Raw genomic sequence first — 21,898 nt, 5'->3', positions numbered from 1 at the left:
CGCAATGGTAAAGATGACTACTGCAGTGCCACATGCCTCCTTCTATGCCGTAACTGTTGAAAAGTTGAGCCTCAGTGGCACCCCCCACACTGGCAGATCACCTCAGAGACTCACCTGGTGTCGTTTGCAAAGAGTCTTTACTAAAAGCCAGAGACAGAAGACGTGCAGAGGGGAGAGCTGTGCAGGAGCCCCCAAAATCTTGAGGGCCTGTGAAGCATGTGCAAGGGTCCAGAGCCAGACTGTTGATCTGCACCTGATCCAGCTTTCTAGACATGCCTAGGACATGACCAACTGCGCCAGGCCCCTGAAAGGAAGTGCCATGCCAGCTGGCTGGAGCAGGCCCACACTGAATGTATGCCTGCACATGAGTGCATCCCAACCCTGGCATCTCCCTGGCCTCTGGCAGTCCTGCAAGTCAGCCACAGCCCAGGCAACCTCAGACATCTACATTCATTAGCAGCAGAGGTACAGCAAGCTTATTCAGGGGTGGGAGGGAGAAGGGGGTAACCCATTGCTGGGTACAGAGGCATGGGGGTGAGGGTAGGGGAGTCTTAATTGCATGGGCTCTCTGTACACTGAAGGCAGCTGCTAAAACTGTGACTGCAGCAGTATCCACTCAGGTAGCAACAGCCCTATGACCTGGGTTCCATGAAGCTGGGCTTCATGCCCTGCTTGTTTCCTTCCACCCCAACTATACTATGGGACACCAAGCTGTGCCTGCTGTGACCAAAACTTAAAAGGGGGGTGGAAAACTATTCCACTTGCCACCCACAGATACACTGCTGGGTGCAGGGCTGTACTGTCTAGCTGCTCTGGGCAGGCAGTGCAGGGCTGTCCCTGCAGCAGCAAAGTCTTCTTGGGAGCAGGGTAGATTCTGGCACCCTGTCACAGTTGGCACCCAGGGCTAGGTCCTGCCCCCTCCCCCCCAGTTACGCTATTGATCATCATTCTACAATCCTGGAGATTTAGATCCTGCCCTCTTTTATTCATTAGCATAATTAAGCGATCTGTTACATGCCTAAGGACAAGTTCAGCTGCAGCTCCTCCTTCAGCTGCTGCTCCTCCAACACTTCCAGGTTAAAAGCAAGCATAATTAGATCAGTTTGGAAATCTGTCTGCATCTGTCTCCCTCCTTGACACTCGTCACAGCTGGCATTGAATTTAAGTAGGCACAGGCTGTGAAGGATAAGCCCGGTATAGCTGGGCCCCCTGAGTTAAGCCAGCATTTCTGTTAGTGTGCAGTGCTGGAGGGTGTCAGAGATAGTGCCTAAGGACAGTACATTTCCTCCGTGCTGTGCTGCTGCCCCACCAGTTCCCCTTGCTTCAGTGCAACTGTGCTGACTTGCACCTGCAGGGCTGTCTGCTGTGTGCAGTGGCTGTAGTACAGGAGCAGTACTCCCTCCCCCAGCACACATTGGGTGCTCTGCCTGCAGGAACTACCCAAATGCTACTGGAGCAAGGAGGTGATATCTTTTATTAGACCAACTAGATACTTGCACAAAAAATATTTATTTGCAAGTTTTCAGGCACAGGCACCCTCCATCAGGGAGAGATCCTAGGAGAACTTTTATAATCTGTGCAGTCTCCTATGCCTGATGAAGGGTGCCTATGCCGGAAAGCTTGCAAATAAATACTTTTTTTTTTTTAATATCTAGTTGGTTTAATAAAAGATATCATCTCTGCCATGAGTTCTGATTCCTTTTGCCTCTAGACCAATATGACTACAACCTGGATGCCTGACACTAGAGCAAGGAGTCCTAAGTATTGGGGATCACTGCAAGTGGCTAGGGTGTGAATGTGCTGGTACCCTGGCCCAGTCCTGTTGTCCAGGACTGAATATAAGAACAAAAGCAGAGAGACTGGGGCCTCTGGGAGCCTGAGCTGCTTTCTACCCTTGCCACAGGTTAGGGGCCTGCTCTCGTCAGCCACCTGAGATGGAGGTTCCTGTTTGTCTGTCTAGATAAGGGGTACTCAACCTCGAGCCGGCAGGCCAAATGCAGCCTGCAGGGCCATGGCATCAGGCCTGCAGGGCTTTCCACAGGTCAGGAAAATTAGTGCCAAGGGAGCAGTGGCAAATACTACTGCCACCTCTCCCTGCTGCCATATTCCCAGGCCCCCTGTTCCTGCACAGAGGAACTTGCCCCCTTCCTTCTGTGGGTTGAGGTCAAGCTCCCTCCCCCCACCTCTGCAGGGCCTGGTTAGGGTTGGATCAGGGCCAAGCTCCCCTCCACCTCCCTCTGCATGCCTGGATGGGCCCCACTGCACCTGCCCTGGGCAGCAGATTGGGATCACTGGCTAAATCCAGCCCATGGATGGACTGGGCACTGCCCATCCAGCCTGCCAGGCAACAGTGTTGAACACCAAGGTCTGTCATTCCCCTGGCTCTTGGTGGCAGCTACAGAGGATATGAACTGGGCTCCTGCCTGAGGAGGGAGGGAAGGGAAGGCCCCACAGCATGAGGAGCGCAGCTCATAAACCCTGGGGCGCTGGCGACTCATCCCTCCCGGAGCTGGATGCACTTCCCTGCCCTGGTTGCAAGCTGGTGCCAGCCTGGCATGTCCCTGCCCTGCCCAGTGTCTTGTATCACCACAGCTCTTCCCTGCCCCATCCCAGAGTTACTGCTGGGGCAGTGTCATCCTGGGTCGTGGGGCTCTTTGCCGAGGGTAAGGGTCTTTGCTCAGCTTGTTGCACGCCACAACCAGGCAGCCAGTTAGGATGCAGATGATGATGCTGCCTAGGAAGGAGGCTGGGCCAATGAGCAGGAAGAAAGCATAGTCGTGTGGATGCAGTGGGCTCTCCTGGCAGTGGCTGAAGGAGGCATTGTCAAGGGCTGCAATGGGAAACTGGTTGAGCAGCTCTGGGAATCGGCACACGGTCAGATTCTCCTCTGCAAGATGAAAAGAAATGCACCAGTCAGCTCCTGACTTGCCAGCAAGGGCAACTTCCATTTTGCCTTGCCTTTGTGGACATGATGAAAGGGCAGAGGTGCCTAGCACCATCAGCAAGGGATGAGGCAGGAGGGCTAGGCAGGGCACTGCCAGGGCAGGTGGGACAGCATCACTGGCACAGGGGGCCACCTTAGGGCCAGGATGGCAGAGTCAGAGTGATGCAGAGGAATGTCACTGAGGTTGGGCAACTGTTGCAGCTGGGAAAGATCAATGCCCCAGTTGCCCACATCAGCCTCAACATGGTACTGGCCTCCAGGCTGTGGGCAGGTGACAGAGGGGCCTGGCCACTCCTTTGGTCAGCACTGAGGGATAACAACCTACAGCACAAGACTGATCCCTCAGGCCATCCCCTCTGAGTCCATGGTAGTTGGGAGGCACCTCTCCCCACAAAACCCATGGCAGGGGTGGGTTTGGTGCTTGTGGCAGCTGTTTTTCCCCAGAGTCTGTGGTCATGAGGCAGGGTGTCCACGGGAGCAGTTGAGCTGAAGCTGGGCATCCTGTTGCCTTGGGGAGCACCTCTCTCCTCAGGGCTCACAACAGGGCAGCTCTTCTCCCTGGGGAAGTGGGAGAACAAGGCGGAGGGGGCAAAGGGACACCCATCCAGCACCATGGGGTTAAGGGCTCTGCCTCTGCAGAGTGCTCTCCCCATTGCCCAGGCTCTCCTGGGCATCTCCTATACACCAGCCCCACACTCTTGTGCTCAGATCCCACAGCCTTGCTCCAGCTATGCTGGTGCCATCAGTGCACTTACAGCACCTTTGTCCAGGGCCATTCACAGCCTCCCCCCGCTCCCCCACAATGCCCTGCTCATGACAGGTTCACCCTGTGCCTGGTGGCAGCCTGGCCAGCATCTGCCTGAAGGCAGGGCAGAATAAGCTGGCCCAGGCTCCAGAACTGGAGGTTTTCTCAGAGAAGGGAAGCAGATGGAAGTCACAGGTCCCAACATGGATCAGCACCAGGCAGCACCTCCTTGGCTCCAGCATTATGGAGGAAGCAGGGAGTACTTCCTGCTGCCCCATGGCCTGGGGCCATGCTAGAGCCACCTGCACCCTAGCAATGCTCCATAAAGCCTTGTGGGCTTGCCATGGACCAAGGGCTGAAACACCTGCCTGGTGGCCAGTCAAGGGGAGGCACTTGGGACTGCCCTTCACCTCAGATCAGTGGGGGCCCAGACTGCTCTTGACCAGCCAGCCCAAGGGTGGTCTGCATACCCACCCCACGCCTTTTACCTTGGATCTTGTCCCTGTTGTGGGTGAGCCAGAGGAAGAGGGGCCAGATGGAACAGCTGCATGCCCAGGGGTTGCCCCCAAGTGTCAGCAAGCGTACAGCAGGCAGGTTCTCAAAGAAGCCAGTGTCCAGGGACCGTAGAGCATTGTTGTGCAGAAACAGAGCCTGGAGTTGGGGCAAGGTGCGCGGCACATCTGGGGCCAGCTGGGCCAGCTGGTTGCTGCCCACATTGAGTGTTGTGAGGCTGGGCAGTGGCAGGAAGGTTTCTGCTGTGAGCACCACGAGGAAGTTGTTGCTCAGGTCCAGCTCCTGCAGTGCCCAAAGCCCTGCAAGCGCCTGGCTGTGGATGCTCACCAGCACATTGCCATGCAGACTGAGGTACAGCAAGGACCCCTGCTGCAGGAAGGTGTGAGCCTTGAGCCTGGCGATGCGGTTATAACCCAGTAGCACTGCGCTGGCATTGGTGGGCAGGCCACTGGGCACAAAGTGCAAGGCACGGTCACGGCAGTCCACTTCCCCTGAGGAGCAGCTGCAAACAGCTGGGCAGGCAGCACAGAGGAGTGGGTACAGGAGGAGGAGAGAGGTCAGCAGGGCTCCCCGACAACTCAAGCTGGCCATGCCCACAAGATGAGACACTGAAGGAAGGACTTAGCTCCCACCCACTCAGTCACGAAGGCAGACTCACCAGGGCAGCGTCCCTAGAGACCTGTTGTGGCTCCTGGATGTCCCCTACCCCCACCTCATTGGGCCGCCTGCTCAGGCCAGAGAAGTGGGGTGGTGGGTTGTGCAACTCCTCCCAAGGAAGCAGGCGCCTTGGAGCTTTCGCTAGTGGCTCACATTCCCTTTCACAAACTTCGGCGTCACCTACACTCTGCAAACATTAACCTGGCTGCTCAAAGGCCGCTGCTTGCCCTGGATTGTGGTTTCTCCAGGGTGGAGCTGCACTTTTCTTAGCAAATATTTTCTAAGAGCAGCTTCTGCTGCCAAGGTGCAGAGCCACAGCTCCCCTGCCCCCACCCAGCTACCAGCCAGGTACAACTACTGCTCCGGCATTAACCCCTTGGCACAGAGCTACAGCAGGCATCAGGGAACCCAGCTTGGACCAGATCACAGCAGCAGGAAGTGCAGTGGTGCCAGGGAGGTGAACATGAACCCAGCCCACCCCAGCCACACTCCACAGAGTGGCTCATGACCAGCTCCAGAGCAAATGTGTCTAGATCCCTCCACATCCCCCACCTCCATTCCTGATGCCTGGGCCAAGCACTGGAGTTCAGGGGGGACACCCTCACCCCAAATCTTGGTGCCTTCCTCAGCCAGAAGCTGAGCCTCTTGCTCTGCTCCCATTCAGTTCTGCCTTTCTCCATTTACCCCACGCTTGCCCTGTGGCAGCTGTTATTGTTTGGGCTGCACAACAGGTCTCTGAGGGGCATAGTACCAGCCATAATACTAGTCCCCACTGGTTTCAGGGGAAGGAGGAACTGTTCTGACAGGGATGGCTGTTGTGCCATTGGTCTCTCAGGGGGCCACTGAGCCATCTTTGATGGCTGGGGTCTGTGATTAGTCTCTTGGGGCATTGTGCAAACTCTTGTGGCCAAGCTGCATCACCAGTCCCTGGGTGGTACTGTGTAAGCTGCCAGCTGCGATGGTGAGGCTCTGCCTGTGGACTCTCCAGGGTCACTGTGCCAGCTTTTGCAAGGTGTGTTACTCGGCTGTAGTACTGAAGTCTGAGAGGCACAGTGCCAGCTCTAGAGGGGATTGCTCTCTCTCCCCTCAGCAAGGCCCCTAGAGGAAATGCACTTCCTGCCTTCTTCTTTAGGGTCACCTCCGCCACCATGGGGCACCAGCTGCATATGATTCTGGACTTTCCACCAACCAAGTGGGGGCCCCTGAGGCTCAGCTGGACGGTACAGACTGGAGTGCGTGTGTCAGGAGAGGAAGGCACCATCCTTCTGCACACTCTCTATCCCAAGGAGGCCAGGATTTGACAGCAGGGTGCTGTCTAGGCTGAAAATAGTATTTGGATCCTGTTAAGAACTGACTTTTGTTTCTCACTGGAGCACATACAGTCTCCTTAACACTAAGTCTCCACCCCACCCCCTGCCGCACATCCTAGCTTATGGACTCTCAGGGCTCCTCAGAGCTACACAATAGCACTATGGCTGGTGCCTCTAATCAAGGGTTTGGTCTCTGACCTGTTAGTGCAGAAGAAGATAAGTCTCCTGCCTCACTCCTAGTCTTTCCCTGGCCATCCAACACCATAAGCCAAGTGGATGGGTTCCAGGATCTCATTCAGCAGCTCCCTAGGACCTGTGGTAGCCATGGCCCGATCAGCTGACAGTGGGCTCCTAACTCAAAATAGCTGCATTCTAAGTGGCCATGAAGTGGGAGGAAAGGTGAGCCTACAAATACAGAACACAGTGAAGGCAGCTGTGTTGGGGCCACAACATTGACCTTGCTTGCTCACAAACTGCAGTACAAAAACTGGCTGAAAGAAAACAAATGGGAGAACCTTGGAAAGAGCAGAGCACCTGAAGTGCTCCATGCTGTGCTGTCTCATGGGAATTTGCTATCATAGATGATTTTAGATGCATTTTCTGGATTGCGCTGATTTTCTGAAGTGAGGTTGATGGACTGGGACTTCACCATGAAGAGCATGGTCAGTTCGTTGGGGTCCAAGATTTCAAGGCTGGAGTCTGGGAGGAAAAAGAGAAAGCACATTGGAGCTGGTGTGATGGGAAGCACTCACAGGCTTCCAGAGCCCCAACAGAGGGCCTGATGCTGGGCTCAACCCCTGGACAGCCTGGGCCCCAAATACAGCTTTCAGAGGAAAGGTGCATGCTTCTCCATGGACAAACTGCAAGTGCTGGCTCACAGGAAAACACAGTCTTCTACAGAGAAATATGACACACCAGCCAACTGCCCCAAGATCTGGAGAAGCATCCGGTAAAGTCAATGAACCTGAGCAGGTTCTAGCAAGAGACAGAGCCATTTTCAGCTTCTATGGCAGGATGCCACCCCCACCGATCACCGACCTGCTGGTGAGATCCCAAGCTGCTGGAATGGCTGGCACCACCATTCAGTTTCTTTCTGATCCCAGGCAGCCCTAGCAGCTGTAGTCAACAATCACACTTTCTGTGCTGACTAACACAGCCTCTGCCAGGGGCAATGCAGTGGCTTTGCAGCCCTGTATGCTCAGGGAGTCATAATGAAGGAGCTGCACGCAGCTGGAAGGATAGCCCAGAAGAACTGGAGAGAACAAGGTGTATAGGCCTGAATCCCCACAATGCCCTAATAGATGTCAAATGAGCTGCAGCTGTCTCCTTCCCCTGAGAATGCTCCTCAGGGGAAGTTGTGGTGAGAAGTATTTCCCTCTGACCCTGTACAATTGGGAATGGTGGGGCTGGTGTTCCAGGCTTATATGGAACCTTATTTGGGAGAAAGCTTGGCACTGCCTGACCTTTCCCAGTGGGACTGCTCTGGGCTGAGGGTCTATAAAACCTGGGACCCCGATGAGAGAAGCTCCTTCTAAAGAAGAAGGCCTTTGACATGGTTTCCCACCATATTCTCTTAAAAAAACGTGGTGACTGCGGCATTGATGCCTACAGTCAGATGGGTGGCAAATTGGCTAGATGGCTGCACCCAGAGAGTGGTGGTGGACGGGTCGTTTTTGACCTGGAGGGATGTGCTTGTGATGCATCTGTAGATGCACGACAAGGTGCGGTTAGCCTTACTGACTGCTTCCTCACATTGGCGGCTCATGTTCATCCTGGAGTCAACAATGACTCCAAGATCCCTTTCTGCCAAGATGTTGACAAGAAGGGTATTCCCCAGCCTATAGGTGTGTTGCTCGTTCCTTCTCCCTAGATGCAGCACCTTGCACTTGTCTGCATTGAATTCCATCCTATTCTCATCCGCCCACCTCTGTAACCTGTCTAGATCTAGCTGGATTCTGTCCCTTCCCTCCAGTGTGCCTACCTCGCCCCACAACTTGGTGCGAATTTGGACAGCGTGCATTCCACCCACCCCCAGATCCAGATTGCTGATAAAGATATTGAACAGTACAGGCCCGAGGACCGAGCCCTGGGGGACTCCACTGCCTGGAGGTGATCCTTCCCCTATACACAGCATTGGTCAGGCCACAGTTGGAGTCCAGTTCTGGGCACCACACTTCAAGAGGGATGTGGCTAGCATTGAGAGGGTCCAGAGGAGGGCCACTCACATGGTCAAGGGGCAGCAGGGCAGGCCCTACGAAGAGAGGCTAAAGGGCCTGAATCTATTCATCCTCCACAAGAGAAGGCTGAGAGGGGATCTGGTGGCCATTTACAAACTCACCAGAGGGGACCAGCAGGAACTGGAGGAGGCTCTGTTACCCCGGGCACCACCTGGGGTTACTAGGAATATGGCCACAAATCATTAGAGAGAAGGTTCAGGCTGGACATCAGGAGACATTACTTTACAGTTAGGCTGCCAGGCTCTGGAATGGGCTCCCAAGTGAGATGGTACTCTCTCCTACCCTGGGGGTCCTCAAGAAGAGGCTGGACAGATATTTGGCTGGGGTGATATGATCTCGACACCTGTTCCTGCCCCGGGCAGGGGGTCAGACTTGAAGATCTGTTTAGGTCCCTTCCAACCCTAAGTACTATGATACTATGATACTTGCTAGGACAGGGTTCACAGCCTCTAGGAGTGGCCATTGTCACCATGCTGAGTGAGGCTGTATTATCCAATGTCTGCACCACCCACCCCCACCACCCAACAAAGGATCAAGGCTGAAGCCCTGTGGGCACCAGTGGAACTCACCAGAGCAGAGGGGCAGGCACAGGGAGCAGTCATCACGGCCAGTTGTGCGGTGACAGTAGTCAACACAGCTTTGCACAGGGATACCACACACTGTGAAGATACACAGCAGCATTACCTCTCCCACAAGGTCAGGGCAGAGACCCCCATGGGCAGGAGGCACCAGTGATGGTCTGCAGGCTCTGCGATACCTTCCTCTTCCTTTCAACCTCAGACCTGTCATTGCTAGTTTATACCTGCATGGTCCCCTGCCAGCATAGCACTCTACTGATCTTCATCAGCCCCTTAAGGGCATTTTGTGTTGCTCAGGTGGCATAGGGCAGTCTCAGCAGACTGGCAAATCCAGGGGTCTCCACCCTTAGGAGCTGTCAGTACAGTGAAATGAGTCTGGTGGCCTCATCCTAGATCCCTGGGGCATTGAAGGCATCCTTGGCAGACAGGCTCAGCTTCCATAGGCCATGGAGCCCTCCTCAGCCATAGTAGGATGTGTATATGTATGTGCAAGGGAGGAGGACTCACTACACTGCTCAGGGGTGTGCATCGAGAGGTTTGCTGGCATTGACATATCCTTTGCCATGTGTTTCAAGCTACCAGCACCACCACTGGTTCTTCTCAATAGCAGTTAGGACACCAGGCAGTGCCCACTGCTATTCAGAGACCAGAGGTCTGTGAACCAAACAGCAGCCCCTATGGGTACCTGCTTGTTTCTGAGCTCCAGATCCTGCAGTCATTCAGACTACAGCACACGCCTTACCTATCTATTCATGGGGAATTGTGGGATTTTTTCCAACTGAGGGGAAACCTCACCCATCTTTCCATCTCAAAGAGCCCAATAATTAATTTTAGTCAAGTTGGAAAGAAATTGCACAACCCTATTCCCATAGCCTGTGAACTCTGTCACACAGCAAGAGCCTATGATACACAAATAGGCAGCACCTGGGGAAACCAGTTTATTAAAGACACTCTCTCAGAAGCCTTACTGCATTTCTTTTACTAGGAAACACATCTTAGTTTTCAACACTAATCACCATCTAGATTGTATCAGATGAGTTCTGAAATACAGCTAGCATCTGCCACAGCCACACACAAAAATGGTCCTCCTATTACAGACAGTACCTGCCACACCCACAGTCACAGCCAACAGTACTGCTATTCTTACAAACTTGGCTCTGGGAGTGAGGTTCACTGAGAATCTCAGCTTTCATTTAAGGAAAAACAAAAGTCAGGTTGAGGCTAGAGTAAGATTGAGGCTAGAGCCTCAAGACCCCCAAAACCCAGAGGCCAACAGAATAATCCTAGCATTGACTGCAATAAAATAACCCCAATGCCATGACTTGGGGACCTGCTCTTTGAGAACCATGGGTTGATATTGGCACAAGCCTGAGGCAGGAATCTTGCAGCAGCCCTTGTTCCCATTTCTGTTACCAGTGGCTTGTCTCAACTGCAATGCTATGTGGACTAGATGGTGGCATGCAGGGCAAAAGGCTCCTTATATCTCATCCTGGCTCCAAGAGCATGAACAAACCATCTGTACCTTTCCCTGTTCCAGCTCCGCCCTGCATTTTACAGGCTCAGACCACTTGCTGACCTAGTGCTGTATTTAATGTGTGAACAAGCACAGTATAGCTATGACAGTACAGGCCCTCCCCCAGGTTCAACTACAGCTATGCACTTTAATGGCCATCCTGCACAAGCTTCAGTAAGCACAGAGATCAGCAGGAGCACACTGCCCAGGGCTCCCTGCATGGCCCTGGCTCCCAGCTGTAGGGCAAGACCTTGGTTTGAGAGTGATATGCAGCAGAAGTGAAGGTGGAGTTGAGTGTCTGATTCAGTGACAAAGGAGGCCAGACAGCAAAGCAATCTGGGAGACAAGGAGGCTTTAAAAGCAGATGTGAGTTATGCAGATACCAAAACACCTTCCTGATCCTGTATACTCCACCTTGTACACCATTTCGGATGCCTGTGAGCCCCATGGCTTCAGCCCTGATAGCACCACATCCCACTTCTTGACCCAGAATGGCTCAGGCCAGACTGTACCAAGGAATTGCCCAGGAACCACCTCAGCTGAAGCTCTTCCCTTTGCTCCCTTGAGCTGTGCCAGTTCCCTGCTGAGGACCCTCTCCATCCCGTGGTCAACAAAACTCAAATATATGAGCTAGGCCTTTTCAGTTAGGATTATGCTGAATGTATTGAAACAGAGGCCCTGGCTCTCCCTGCATTTCTGATCTCTTTTGTGGAGGTGCATAGAGCACAGGCACACAATGTGTTCTTACAGTGTGACCCACATTAGCTTGTATCCCCATCGGCTAAACATATGGGCTTCTGGTGAATGCTGTACATTCATGATGAACCACCCAGACAGGAACATCAGTCCCTGGTGCATCTACACATTGGCCCCTTCTTCCCATCTGCCCACCAGCCAGGAGGAGGTCCTCACCTCGTGTGGCCGATGTCCGGATTCGGCCACTACAGTCACATGCCGGTTGCTCTGGAGGGGCGCTGTACCTGTGGCAGTGCTGGCCGCTGTACCCCTTGGCGCATACTGCAGAGAGGAGAGGTTGCTTAGGGAGAGTGCCTGGCCATCAGCAGGCCAGGCAGATGACAGAGGGCAGTCAGATGCAGACCTGAGAACCACACCAGAGCTAGCATGACCTCCACTTTCTACCCCTGGGGTTTGATAGGCCTTTAATGGAACAGCCAACAGTGTACAGGCAGGGAATATGATGCAGTAGGGCAAACCCATCCCATAGCCAATGCAGAGACTACAAAATCCTGGGACCAGCCAGGCATCCTTGTCAGTCAAATGCCTGTTTGCAATGACCTTGAAGGGCTCCCAGAGGAGCAGCAAGAAGGCACAGGGCTTCCCTGGCTCCACTTGCTCCCTTTCCCTCCCAGCTCCCAGGCTGTCCTGCACTCAGCCTGCTTGGAACAGAAGGCCGAGCTATCTTGCTGGAATAGACCAGGTAAGTACTAAGGGGCCCACTAAGCCCTATTTGGCCCACTAAGCATCAGGATTGGGAAGTACTAAGGGCACCTGTTGGGTGGGGGGGAGGGGCTTAGGTGTCTACTAATGCTAGGAGTATGGGGAATAAGCAGGAGGAACTTGCAATCCTGCTTGCAAACAAAGATTTTGACCTGGTTGGGCTAACAGAAACCTGGTGGGACCCTACCCATGATTGGGCAGTGGGCATTGAGGGCTACAGGCTATAGAGGCAGAATAGATTGGGGAAAAAAGGGGGGTGGGCATTGCTCTGTACATTAAGGAACATTATACATCTTCTGTAATAAAGATGGGGACAGAAGAAGGGCAAATCAAAGTCCTATGGGTCAGATTACAAGGGGGTAGGGGTGAAAGGAACTTGGTAGTGGGGGTCTGCTACAAACCCCCACACCAGGAAGGTAAGTTAGACCTAGAATTCTTGCGACAGCTCTCAAAGGCAGTACGCTCAAAGGACCTAGTTTTCATGGGTGACCTAAATTAACCTGACATCTGCTGGGAGGAGCAGTCAGCCAGGTCTGCCCGTTCACATAGGTTCCTACCCTGCATACAGGACCTGCACCTAACACAGGAAGTATGCAGTCCCAGTAAGGGAAATGTCTTACATGATTTGGTGCTGGCCACAGGGGAGGACTTGGTGGGGGATCTTCAGGTACAAGGTAACCTAGGAGAGAGTGACCATCTGTTGATAGGATTCTTTATCTGATGTAAGGTCAACTTCAACAAGCTCAGGAGGTTAGTTAGAGTGGGACTGAGAGGTAATAACATCAGTGAGTTGGGAGTCCAGGAAGGGTGGGAGTTTCTCAAGGGACTGATCCTGCAGGCACAGAGGGGTACCATCCCAGTATACATAAAGGGAGGCAAAAGAGAAATCCAGGAAAGCCTACAGGGGAAAAGAGGCTTACAGGCAGTGAAAGCAGGGGACAGCCACCAAGGAGGAGTACACATGCTTGGCTTGTGGTTGCAGAGAAACAGGAAGACCAAAGCAGAAATAGAACTCAGGCTGGCAGATTAAGGGTAACAAAAAGTCCTTCTTTAAGTACATAGGGAGCAAGAAAGCAGCGCAGGTTAACAAAGGGCTGCTACAGGATGGACTAGGGCAACCCATAACAGGATGGAGCTGAGCTCTTAAATGATTTCTTTGTGTCTGTGTCCCTGGTCATGGATACAAACACACCTCTCAATGAGACTTTAGTTTGGCTTCAGAGAGATACCTATCTACCAACGGTTAGCGCTGACTTGGTGAAGGGGCACTTGGAGGGGTTGGCCGTATTTAAGTTGGCAGGCCCCGATGATCTTCACCCAAGGGTACTAAAGAAATTGGCCAGTGTCATAGCGAAACCACTGACGCAACTGCTTGAGTGCTCGTGGCACTTAGGACAGGTCCCAGAAGACTGGAAAAGGGCCAATGTGGTCCTTATTTTCAAGAAGGGGAGGCAGGAGGACCCAGGTAATTATAAGCTGGTTAGCCTCACCTCTATTCTTGGCAAGACCTATGAAAAAATCATTAAGGGTCACATTTGTGGGGGGCTAGTGGGTAATACAATGTTAAGGGGCAACTAGCATGGGTTTATAGCAGGCAGATCCTGCCTGACTAGCCTGGTCTCTTTTTATGACCAGGTCACAAAGTGCTTAGATGCAGGAGTAGAGGTAGATGTTATTTACTTGGATTTTAAAAAGGCTTTCGACATGGTGCTGCACCCAATTTTTACAAGTAAACTAAGTAAACTAAGTAGCTGTGACGTGGATTTTTTCACAGTCAGGTGGGTGAAAAACTGACTTATGGGACACACCCAGAGAGTGGTGGTGGGTGGGTCGAGTTTCTACCTGGAGAGATGTAGGCAGTGGTGTCCCCCAAGGCTCTGTCCTTGGACCAGTACTGTTCCATATCTTCATCAGTGATTTGGATGAGGGTGTAGAAAGCACTCTGTCCAAATTCACAGATGACACCAAACTATGGGGTATAGTAAACACACTAGAGCAGGGGCAGGCAATTATTTCAGGCAGAAGGCCGCTTACTGAGTTTTGGAAAGCCATTGAGGGCTTCATGACAGGCAGCCAGGGTCAGATAAATATTAATTTTCTAAAAATTTTGGGGGCCCTGCAGGCCAGACAGAATGGCCTGGTGGCCCGCATCCAGCCCACAGGCTGCATTTTGCCCACCGCTGCACTACAGGACAGGGGGCGAATTCAGGTGGATTTAGAGACTGGGGAAGTGAGTGGATCAGAATAGGATGCAATTTAACAAAAATAAGTGCAAAGTGCTGCACCTGGGGAGAAAGAATCACCAACATATCTACAGGCTGGGAAGTCCCATTCTAAGTAGCACAGCAGCAGAAAGGGATCTTGGAGTCATAGTCGACGCAAAAATGAACGTGAGTCACCAATGCGACGAGGTAGTAAGTAAGGCTAACCGCACTTGGTCTTGCATTAGCAGAAGCATCACGAGCAGGTCTAGGGAAGTGATACTTCCCCTCTATGCAGCATTGGTGAGGCCACAACTGAACTACTGCATCCAGTGTTAAGCGTTACACTTCAAGAGTGATGTGGATAACTTGGAAAGGGTTCAGAGGAGGGCTACTCGTATGGTTGAGGGCCAGCAGGTAAGATCCTATGAAGACAGATTGAGGGACCTGGATCTCTTCAGCCTCCACAAGAAAAGGCTGAGAGGCAAACTTGTGGCTGTTTACAAGCTCATCAGGGGAGGTCAGCAGGAAATAGAGGACACTCTGTTTAATAGAAACAATGGTCATAACCTAAAGGAGAGCAGATTTAGATTGGACATCAAAAAGAAATTCTTTACAGTGAGGGTTGTCAAAATGTGGAATGGACTTCCAAGGGAGGTGGTGCTTTCCCCTGCCTTGGAGGTGTTCTAAAGGAGATTAGACAAGCACCTGGCTGGGGTTACTTGACCCCAGTGCTCTTTCCTGCCCAGAGCAGGGGGTTGGACTCGATGATCTAATAGGTCCCTTCTGACCCTAGAAATCTATGAAACCTATGGAACACATCTACAGGGACTGGAGCCCAGCAAAGCAGAAGCTTCCTATCCACAACAAATCCAGGGCCCAGGGAGGGGAAACTGAGGCATGGGGAGGTTGATGTGATTGGTCTGGTGGCAGAACAGATCAGTGGAAGAGCTAGGACTAGAGCCCCCAGCACTAAGCCATGTGGTCTCTGTGGATGCTTAACCAGGGTGCATTTGAGCAGAGATCTGCCCCTTACTGGTCTGCACGTAGAGTGTTGAGTTTTCCTGTGGGCTGGTGCTGCTCAGGCTGCTGAGCAGGTAGAATTTAGTCCCTGCATGGAGCACGGCAGCACATGCGCTCCTCTCACTGAGACACTCCTGCTTCGCCTGCTCCAGGCTCTCGGCAGAGGGGTGCAGCAAAGCAGGGTCTCCTTCCACACCACGACTGACCTGCAGCACAAACCATTCGGTGGCTGGGGGAGGAAGCAGAAGGGGAACAACACTGTCTCTAGGTCTCTATGCAGGGGTGATGCATGTCCTCCCCTTGGCACCAACAGCAAATGCTCGGTACCTTGGGTGAGATCTGGTCACAAATTAGACACCAGGGTGCCAGACACTGTCAGACGTTTTAGACCTCAGGCTCTGGGACTGGATTTCACAGCCCTGAGAGAGGCCTTTAAGTGTCCTGTGGAGGGAAAATCAGTGCCAAGGAATGTGTGTTGCACTTCCCAGCATACTGAGCCAGGTGCAGGAGCCGCTGTGTCTGGAGTCCAACAGCTGTCAGCTGGATGTTGTGAGAGCGGGCCCCACAACCTGACCCTCTGCCTCCACTTGGGTGTCTCAGGCATCTCTTTGGGTGGAAAGCCCTGGTTCACTCTAACTTAGGACAGGAGGTGACCTCCTGGGTCTGTAAGGCTAGTCTCTATGATCATAGGCAACTGTTTAATAAGCATTTGTCCAAAGAGGTCCAACAAAGACACGAATAGTGAATACCAGTGCTTTTCACATCCCACAGTCCCAAAGCTGCTAGGAAAAATCATACCCAGGATAGATCACAGAAAGGGGGTGGGAGGGACAGGGCTCCACCGAGGCTTTGAGTCCTCCTGTGGCAAGAGATTCATCAAGGAAAATATGCCCAGGGAATCCAAGGAAGCAGACAATATTAACTATAGAGGAAGGCACAAAACCCAACAGCTTCAACACTCACTGTCCCCCTAGTGCCAGGAAATCATTTTCTCCAATTTCAGTCTCTGCCTCTAAACGCTGTCCTCACCATCAGCAAAGCCAAGTAACCTCACGCTGCCAGACATCTGCCAAATATGCAGCTAACCCACAAGCCTCCTCATGAGAACCCCAAACATGTCAAGCCTTGTATCACCTGCTGTAAATGCTACCACAAGAATATTCCTTATTCTTATATTAGCCCTGCTCAAGTGCCATCTTGAAACAATTCAGATTCCCTACAATGTTGTTCAGAAGAACCATTTCAGAACCTCATTCCTCTAATGATAAGAAACCTTCTAATTCCCAAACTGAACTTCTTTTACCCATCTGATCTTGTACCAAGATTATCTTTGAAGACCCATCACAGTTCTGAACTGGCTCCCAAAAGTTTGGGAATAGTCCAGTTGTTACATATATCTGTCGAACCCCATTGATTTCCACACCAAAGGTATTGTGTGAGCTTATGAGCCCACACTGAACACCTTCAAGAGCAAACTGGATGCTCATCTTGCTGGGATCCTATGAACCCGGCTGACTTCCTGCCCTTTGGGCAGGGGGCTGGACTCGATGATCTTCCGAGGTCCCTTCCAGCCCTAATGTCTATGAAATCTATGAAAGATCATTGAGTCCAGCCCCCCTGCACTAGGCAGGAAAGACAACTGGGGGTCAGGTGACACCAGCAAGGTGCCCGTCCAGTCTCCTCTTGAAGATTTCCAGGGTAGGTGATAGCACCACCTCTTGAGAGCTTGTTTCACAATCTGAACACCCTGACTGTGAAGGAGCTTTTCCTAGAATTGAGCCTGAAGCGCTCTTCCAGGAGTTTGTATCCATTACTCCTGGTCTTCCCCAAGGGTGCCCTGGTGAACAGCTGTATGCTGAGCCCCTGATGTAGTGGTAAGCTGCTACCAAGTCTCCTCTCAGCCTTCTCTTCTTTAGGCTGAAGAGACCCAAGTCCCTCCGCCTCTCCTCGTATAGTCTGCCTTGCAAGTCTCTGATTATATGGGTGGCTCTTCTCTGGACCCTCTCAAGTTTTTCCACATCCTCGTTGAAGTGTGGTGCCTAGAAATGGACACAGTATTCCAGCTGTGGTCTCACTAGTGCTGAGTACAGTGGAAGAATCACTTCCTTGGTTTCACATGAGATACATCAGTTGATGCATGCCAGTGTTGCTTGCCCTGCTGGCTACAGCATCACACTGACAGCTCATGTTCATGCAATGGTCAACTGTTACCCCTAGGTCCCTTTTTACTGTGGTGCAAGTCAAATTGTCGCCACCGAGCCTGTAGGTATGTTGGGGATTATTTGCCTCCAGGTGGAGCACTTTACACTTCTAAGTGTTGAACCTCATCTGGTTCTGATTCACCCACCTCTCCGGGTCTGCCTGTATCTGCAGCCTATCTGCAGGCATAACCATGCTCCCCCATAATTTGGTGTCACCCACAAACTTGGCCAACTTCATCCCCACATTCAAATCATTGATAAAGATGCTGAAAAGCACTGGACCAAGCACGGACCCTTGAGGGACACCACTAGCCATTTCTCACCAGGATAACACAGATCTGTTCATAAGAACTGGGTCCTACCTCGCAGCCAGTTTCCCACCTACTGAATCATCGAGCAGTTAAGCCCACAATCTTCCAATTTTCTCACAAGGATATCGTGGGATACTAGATCAAAGGCCTTTTGGAAGTCTAGGTACATAATGTCGACCTCCTTTTCCATGTCCCGGTGGCAAGATGCCTGGTTGTAGAAGGAGATGAGATTGGTAAGACAGAACCTGCCTGCGACAAAGCCATGCTGGCTGTCATTCAGAATCCCACCCTCTGTAAGTGAGTCACACGTAGACTCCTTGAAGAGTTTTTCTAGGATTTTCCCTGGGATAGAAGTCCCTCTTCCCCTTCTTGAAGATGGGCACAATGTTGGCCCTCTTCCAATCCTCAGGGATCTCACCTGAGTGCCATGAGTTTTGAAAAAGATTCACCAGGGTTTCTGCAATTTTCAGGCTATTGGCCAGTTCTTCAAATCCTCCAACTCAATGTCAAGGGACTTGCAGTAGCAAAACTTTCCATAATCAGTTCTATAACAATTCACCGCAAGGCTGCAATAAGCTGTCTTAAGGAGACCCACATAGTAAGGATGAAGCTGATCACTTTACTATCAATGGGTACATCCACACATGTAGGCATATGTGCTTGCAACAGCTCAAGTAACAGTGGTACAGATTTGTGCCACAGATTTGTGCCTCAGCACACGTGCCTGAATATACACTTTGGTGTGGGGCAAATTGTGCTACTTGGGGCAAAATGACCCTGTATAAAAAATGCCCTGGTGAGCAGCTCAGGGCTACTTGCCTTCAGAAGCTTCTGAAGCCCAGCCAGTTGGTATCTGGGGACACTAGCCCCTTGTGCCAGCTGGACTGCTGAAGCAGCCCTAACCTAGAGCGGCCCCTGCATCCTCTACCCACTGCAGCAGTCTGGCAGTGGGGGCTGCTGCCTGGCTGTGACCTGCTGCCACCTGTGACAGCATCTACACACTTGGACCTGTGGCCCCATGGCTGCGTGCCTGCCAGACATGGACGGGGACTGCACGGCTGCCTAGGCTGTGGTATGGGCACCTCTGGGTCAGCGACCAATGGGCCATGGCTGCACAGTTGGCCCTCAGGCGGCACTGCTGCCATATCTTCTGGTGCCCCTGTTCTGCCATCTGGGCAGCTATCACTCCTTTTTCCAGGGAGAAGGCTTCCTAGGATGGGACAATCTTCATCTCTCTCCTAGAGATCAGCATTTGTTCTCCTGCAGGTTGCATGATCTCCTCTGAAGACCTTTAAACTAGGTTCAACGGGGGATGGGGAACTGGAGGTTGATGAGAACCCAGGGTTGGAAAGCCACAAACAAGGCACCAGACCTAACCAGGTAAGCACTAAGGGGGACACACCCCATCAAGGCAAAGGGACACCAAGAGCACCCACTGGGGAGCTAAAATGTCTTTACACAAATGCCAGGAGTATGGGGAACAAGCAGGAGGAACTTGCACTCCGGCTTGCTAGCATGCAGTATGACCTAGTTGGCTTAACTGAAACATGGTGGGATTCGATGCACGACTGGGTGGTAGGCATTGAGAGGTCCAGGTTGTATAGATGAGACAGAGGGGGGAAAAAGGTAGGGGTGTAGTTCTCTATGTTAAGGAGCAGTACATATCTTCCGTCATCAAGGCAGGAGTGGAGGAGGGGAATACCGAGGCATTGTGGGATCCAGGGCGGGGGCAGGGGAAAAGGACTTGGTAGTGGGGCTCTACTACAGATCTCCTCACCAGGATGATGAGCTAGACAAGGTATTCTCCAAGCAGCTTTCAGAAGCCATACAGGCGAGGGAGGCAGTGGTCATGAGGGACCTAAATTACCCAGACATTAGCTGGGAGGAACAGGTGGCCAAAACAAGCTGCTCAAGGAGGTTCTTACACTGTGTGCAGGACCTCCACCTAACCCAGATGGTGTCCAGTCCCACCAGGGGTAGCACCTTGCTAGACCTGGTCTTAGCAACAGGGGATGATTTCGTGGGAGACCTGCGGGTACACAGTAACCTGGGAGATAGTGACCACCACTTGTTAGAGTTCACTATCCAGTGAAGGGTGAGAAAAATATCCAGTGATTCTAAAGTTTTAGACTTCAGAAAGGGCCAACTTTACTAAACGTAGGAACCTAGTTAGGGAGGTGGCCGAACTGAAGAGCATCAGGCTAATGGGAGCCCAAGAGGGTTGGGAGTTTCTCAAGGGAGTGATCCTTGGGGTACAAAAGGAGTCTATCCCCTTATACAGAAAAGGGGATAAAAAAGCCCCCTTGGCTTAACAGAGAGCTTAAGGAAAGACTGGGGGCAAAGAAAGAGATGTATAGGCAGTGGAAGCAGGGGGCAGCCACCAAAGAGGCATATACCACACTGGCACGCTATTGCAGGGAGTCAGGCAGGCCAAGGCAGGACTGGAGCTTAGGCTGGCTACAACAATCAAGGACAATAACAAATCCTTCTACATATACATAGCGAGCAAAAAGAAGGTGCAGAGTAGCATAGGACCCCTGCAAGACAAATCGGGTCAGCTGGTGGTCAACACAGACAAAAGGCAGAGCTCTTCAATGAGTTCTTCGCTTCAGTATTCCTTAATACTGACCAAGACAATCCCCCCACCTTGAGCACAGACAGATGTCCAAAAGGCATCAGACCACCAAAGGTTAGTGTTGACTTAAGTAAAGAGCGCTTGGAAGGGCTGGATGGGTACAAGTCAGCCAGCCCGAATGACTTCCATCCACAGGTGCTGAAGGAATTGGCCAGTGTCATTGCTGAGCCACTGGCACGGCTGTTTGAGCTCTCATGGTGCTCCAGACAAGTCCCTGAGGACTGGAAAAAGGCCCATTTTCAAGAAGGGGAGAAGGGAGGAGCCAGGTAACTTTAGGCCAGTCAGTCTTACCTCTATCCCTGGGAAAATACTAGAAACAATCATCAAAGAGTGTATTTGTGAAAGCCCAGCAAGAGAAACGATGCTGAAAGGAAACCAGGATGGGTTCATCAAAGGTAGATCCTGCCTGACAAACCTTATAGCTTTTTATGACCAGGTCACACACTGCCTTCCTTGACACAGGAGCGGCAGCCGATGTCATCTACCTGGATTTTAGGAAGGCCTTCGACAGTTTCACATCCTATTCTCATAGGGAAGCTAACGGGCTGTGGAGTGGATGCCTACACAGTCAGGTGAGTGGCTAACTGGCTCAGGGACTACACCCAGAGAGTGGTGGTTGACGGGTCATTCTCGACCTGGAGGGAGGTGGGCAGTGGGGTCCCGCAGGGTTCAGTCCTTGGGCCAGTGTTATTTAATATCTTCATCCGTGATTTGGACGAGGGTGTGGTGAGCACCCTCTCCAAGTTTGCGGATGATACCAAATTATGGGGCAAAGTGAATACACCAGAGGGCAGGGAGCAGGCTGACCTGGACAAGTTAGCTCAATGGGCAGAACGTAATAGGATGCAATTCAACAAAGATAAATGTAAGGTACTCCACCTAGGAAGGAGGGATCCCCAGCACACCTACAGGTTGGGGGTTGTCCTCCTCAGAAGCTCAGAGGCTGAGAGAGATCTTGGAGTCATAGCTGACTCCAGGATGAACATGAGCCGGCAGTGTAACGAGGCCATCAACAAAGCCAATCGCACCTTGCCGTGTATTAGCAGATGCATGACCAACAGATCGAGGGAGGTGATGCTCCCCCTCTACGCAGCATTGGTCAGGCCGCAGTTGGAGTACTGTGTCCAGTTTTGGGCGCCGCACTTTAAGAGGGACACGAAGGATCTGGAAAGGGTTCAGAGGAGGGCCACTCGCATGATTAGTGGTCTCTGTGAAAAACCCTACAAGGAAAGGTTGAGAGATCTGGATCTCTTCAGCCTATACAAAAGATGACTGAGGGGTGACCTTGTAGCCACCTATAAATTTATCAGGGGAGGACAGCAGAGAATTAGGGATGCGCTGTTTACCAGAGTGCCTCAGGGAGTAACTAGGAATAACGGGTGCAAACTAGTGGAGAGCAGATTTAGGTTAGACATTGGGAAGAAATTTTTTACAATAAGGGTAGCCAGAGTCTGAAATGGGCTTCCAAGAGAGGTGGTGCTGTCACCTAACTTGGAGGTCTTTAAGAAGAGGCTTGACAATCACCTGGCTGGGGTCATCTGACCTCAGTCCTCTTTCCTGCCAGGGGCAGGG

The 21,898-nt window shown here is 52.0% G+C and overlaps 2 protein-coding genes across 3 annotated transcripts in view; both read right to left on the bottom strand.

The window, feature by feature from the left end:
- Positions 1–118: 118 nt before the first annotated feature.
- LOC132243312 (C-type mannose receptor 2-like) overlaps positions 119–21,898 on the bottom strand; it is a 50,365-nt gene continuing 28,585 nt past the window's right edge. The window contains exons 9-14 of one of the 2 annotated variants that reach the window (XM_059715441.1): positions 15,193–15,408; positions 11,410–11,514; positions 8,976–9,065; positions 6,685–6,868; positions 4,178–6,179; positions 119–2,887 (exon numbers count right to left, since the gene is read on the bottom strand). In XM_059715441.1, coding sequence (XP_059571424.1) covers positions 6,729–6,868; positions 8,976–9,065; positions 11,410–11,514; positions 15,193–15,408 — 551 coding nt within the window. In that variant the 3' untranslated portion in view covers positions 119–2,887; positions 4,178–6,179; positions 6,685–6,728. Of the gene's footprint in view, positions 2,888–4,177; positions 6,869–8,975; positions 9,066–11,409; positions 11,515–15,192; positions 15,409–21,898 lie in introns of both variants that reach the window. The other variant, XM_059715440.1, reaches the window with a different exon arrangement.
- On the bottom strand, positions 2,616–4,793 carry LRRC26 (leucine rich repeat containing 26). The gene is made up of 2 exons (XM_014602662.2): positions 4,178–4,793; positions 2,616–2,887 (listed from the first exon to the last, which is right to left on the bottom strand). Exons 1-2 carry the CDS (start codon positions 4,791–4,793, stop codon positions 2,616–2,618), a joined length of 888 nt encoding a protein of 295 aa, XP_014458148.1.

The sequence above is a fragment of the Alligator mississippiensis genome, chromosome 12 (genome assembly GCF_030867095.1).
Source record: "Alligator mississippiensis isolate rAllMis1 chromosome 12, rAllMis1, whole genome shotgun sequence".
Classification (NCBI taxonomy): domain Eukaryota; kingdom Metazoa; phylum Chordata; order Crocodylia; family Alligatoridae; genus Alligator; species Alligator mississippiensis.
The sequence above is the reverse complement of the archived record's forward strand: the minus strand, read 5'-3'. Positions and strand labels throughout refer to the sequence as shown.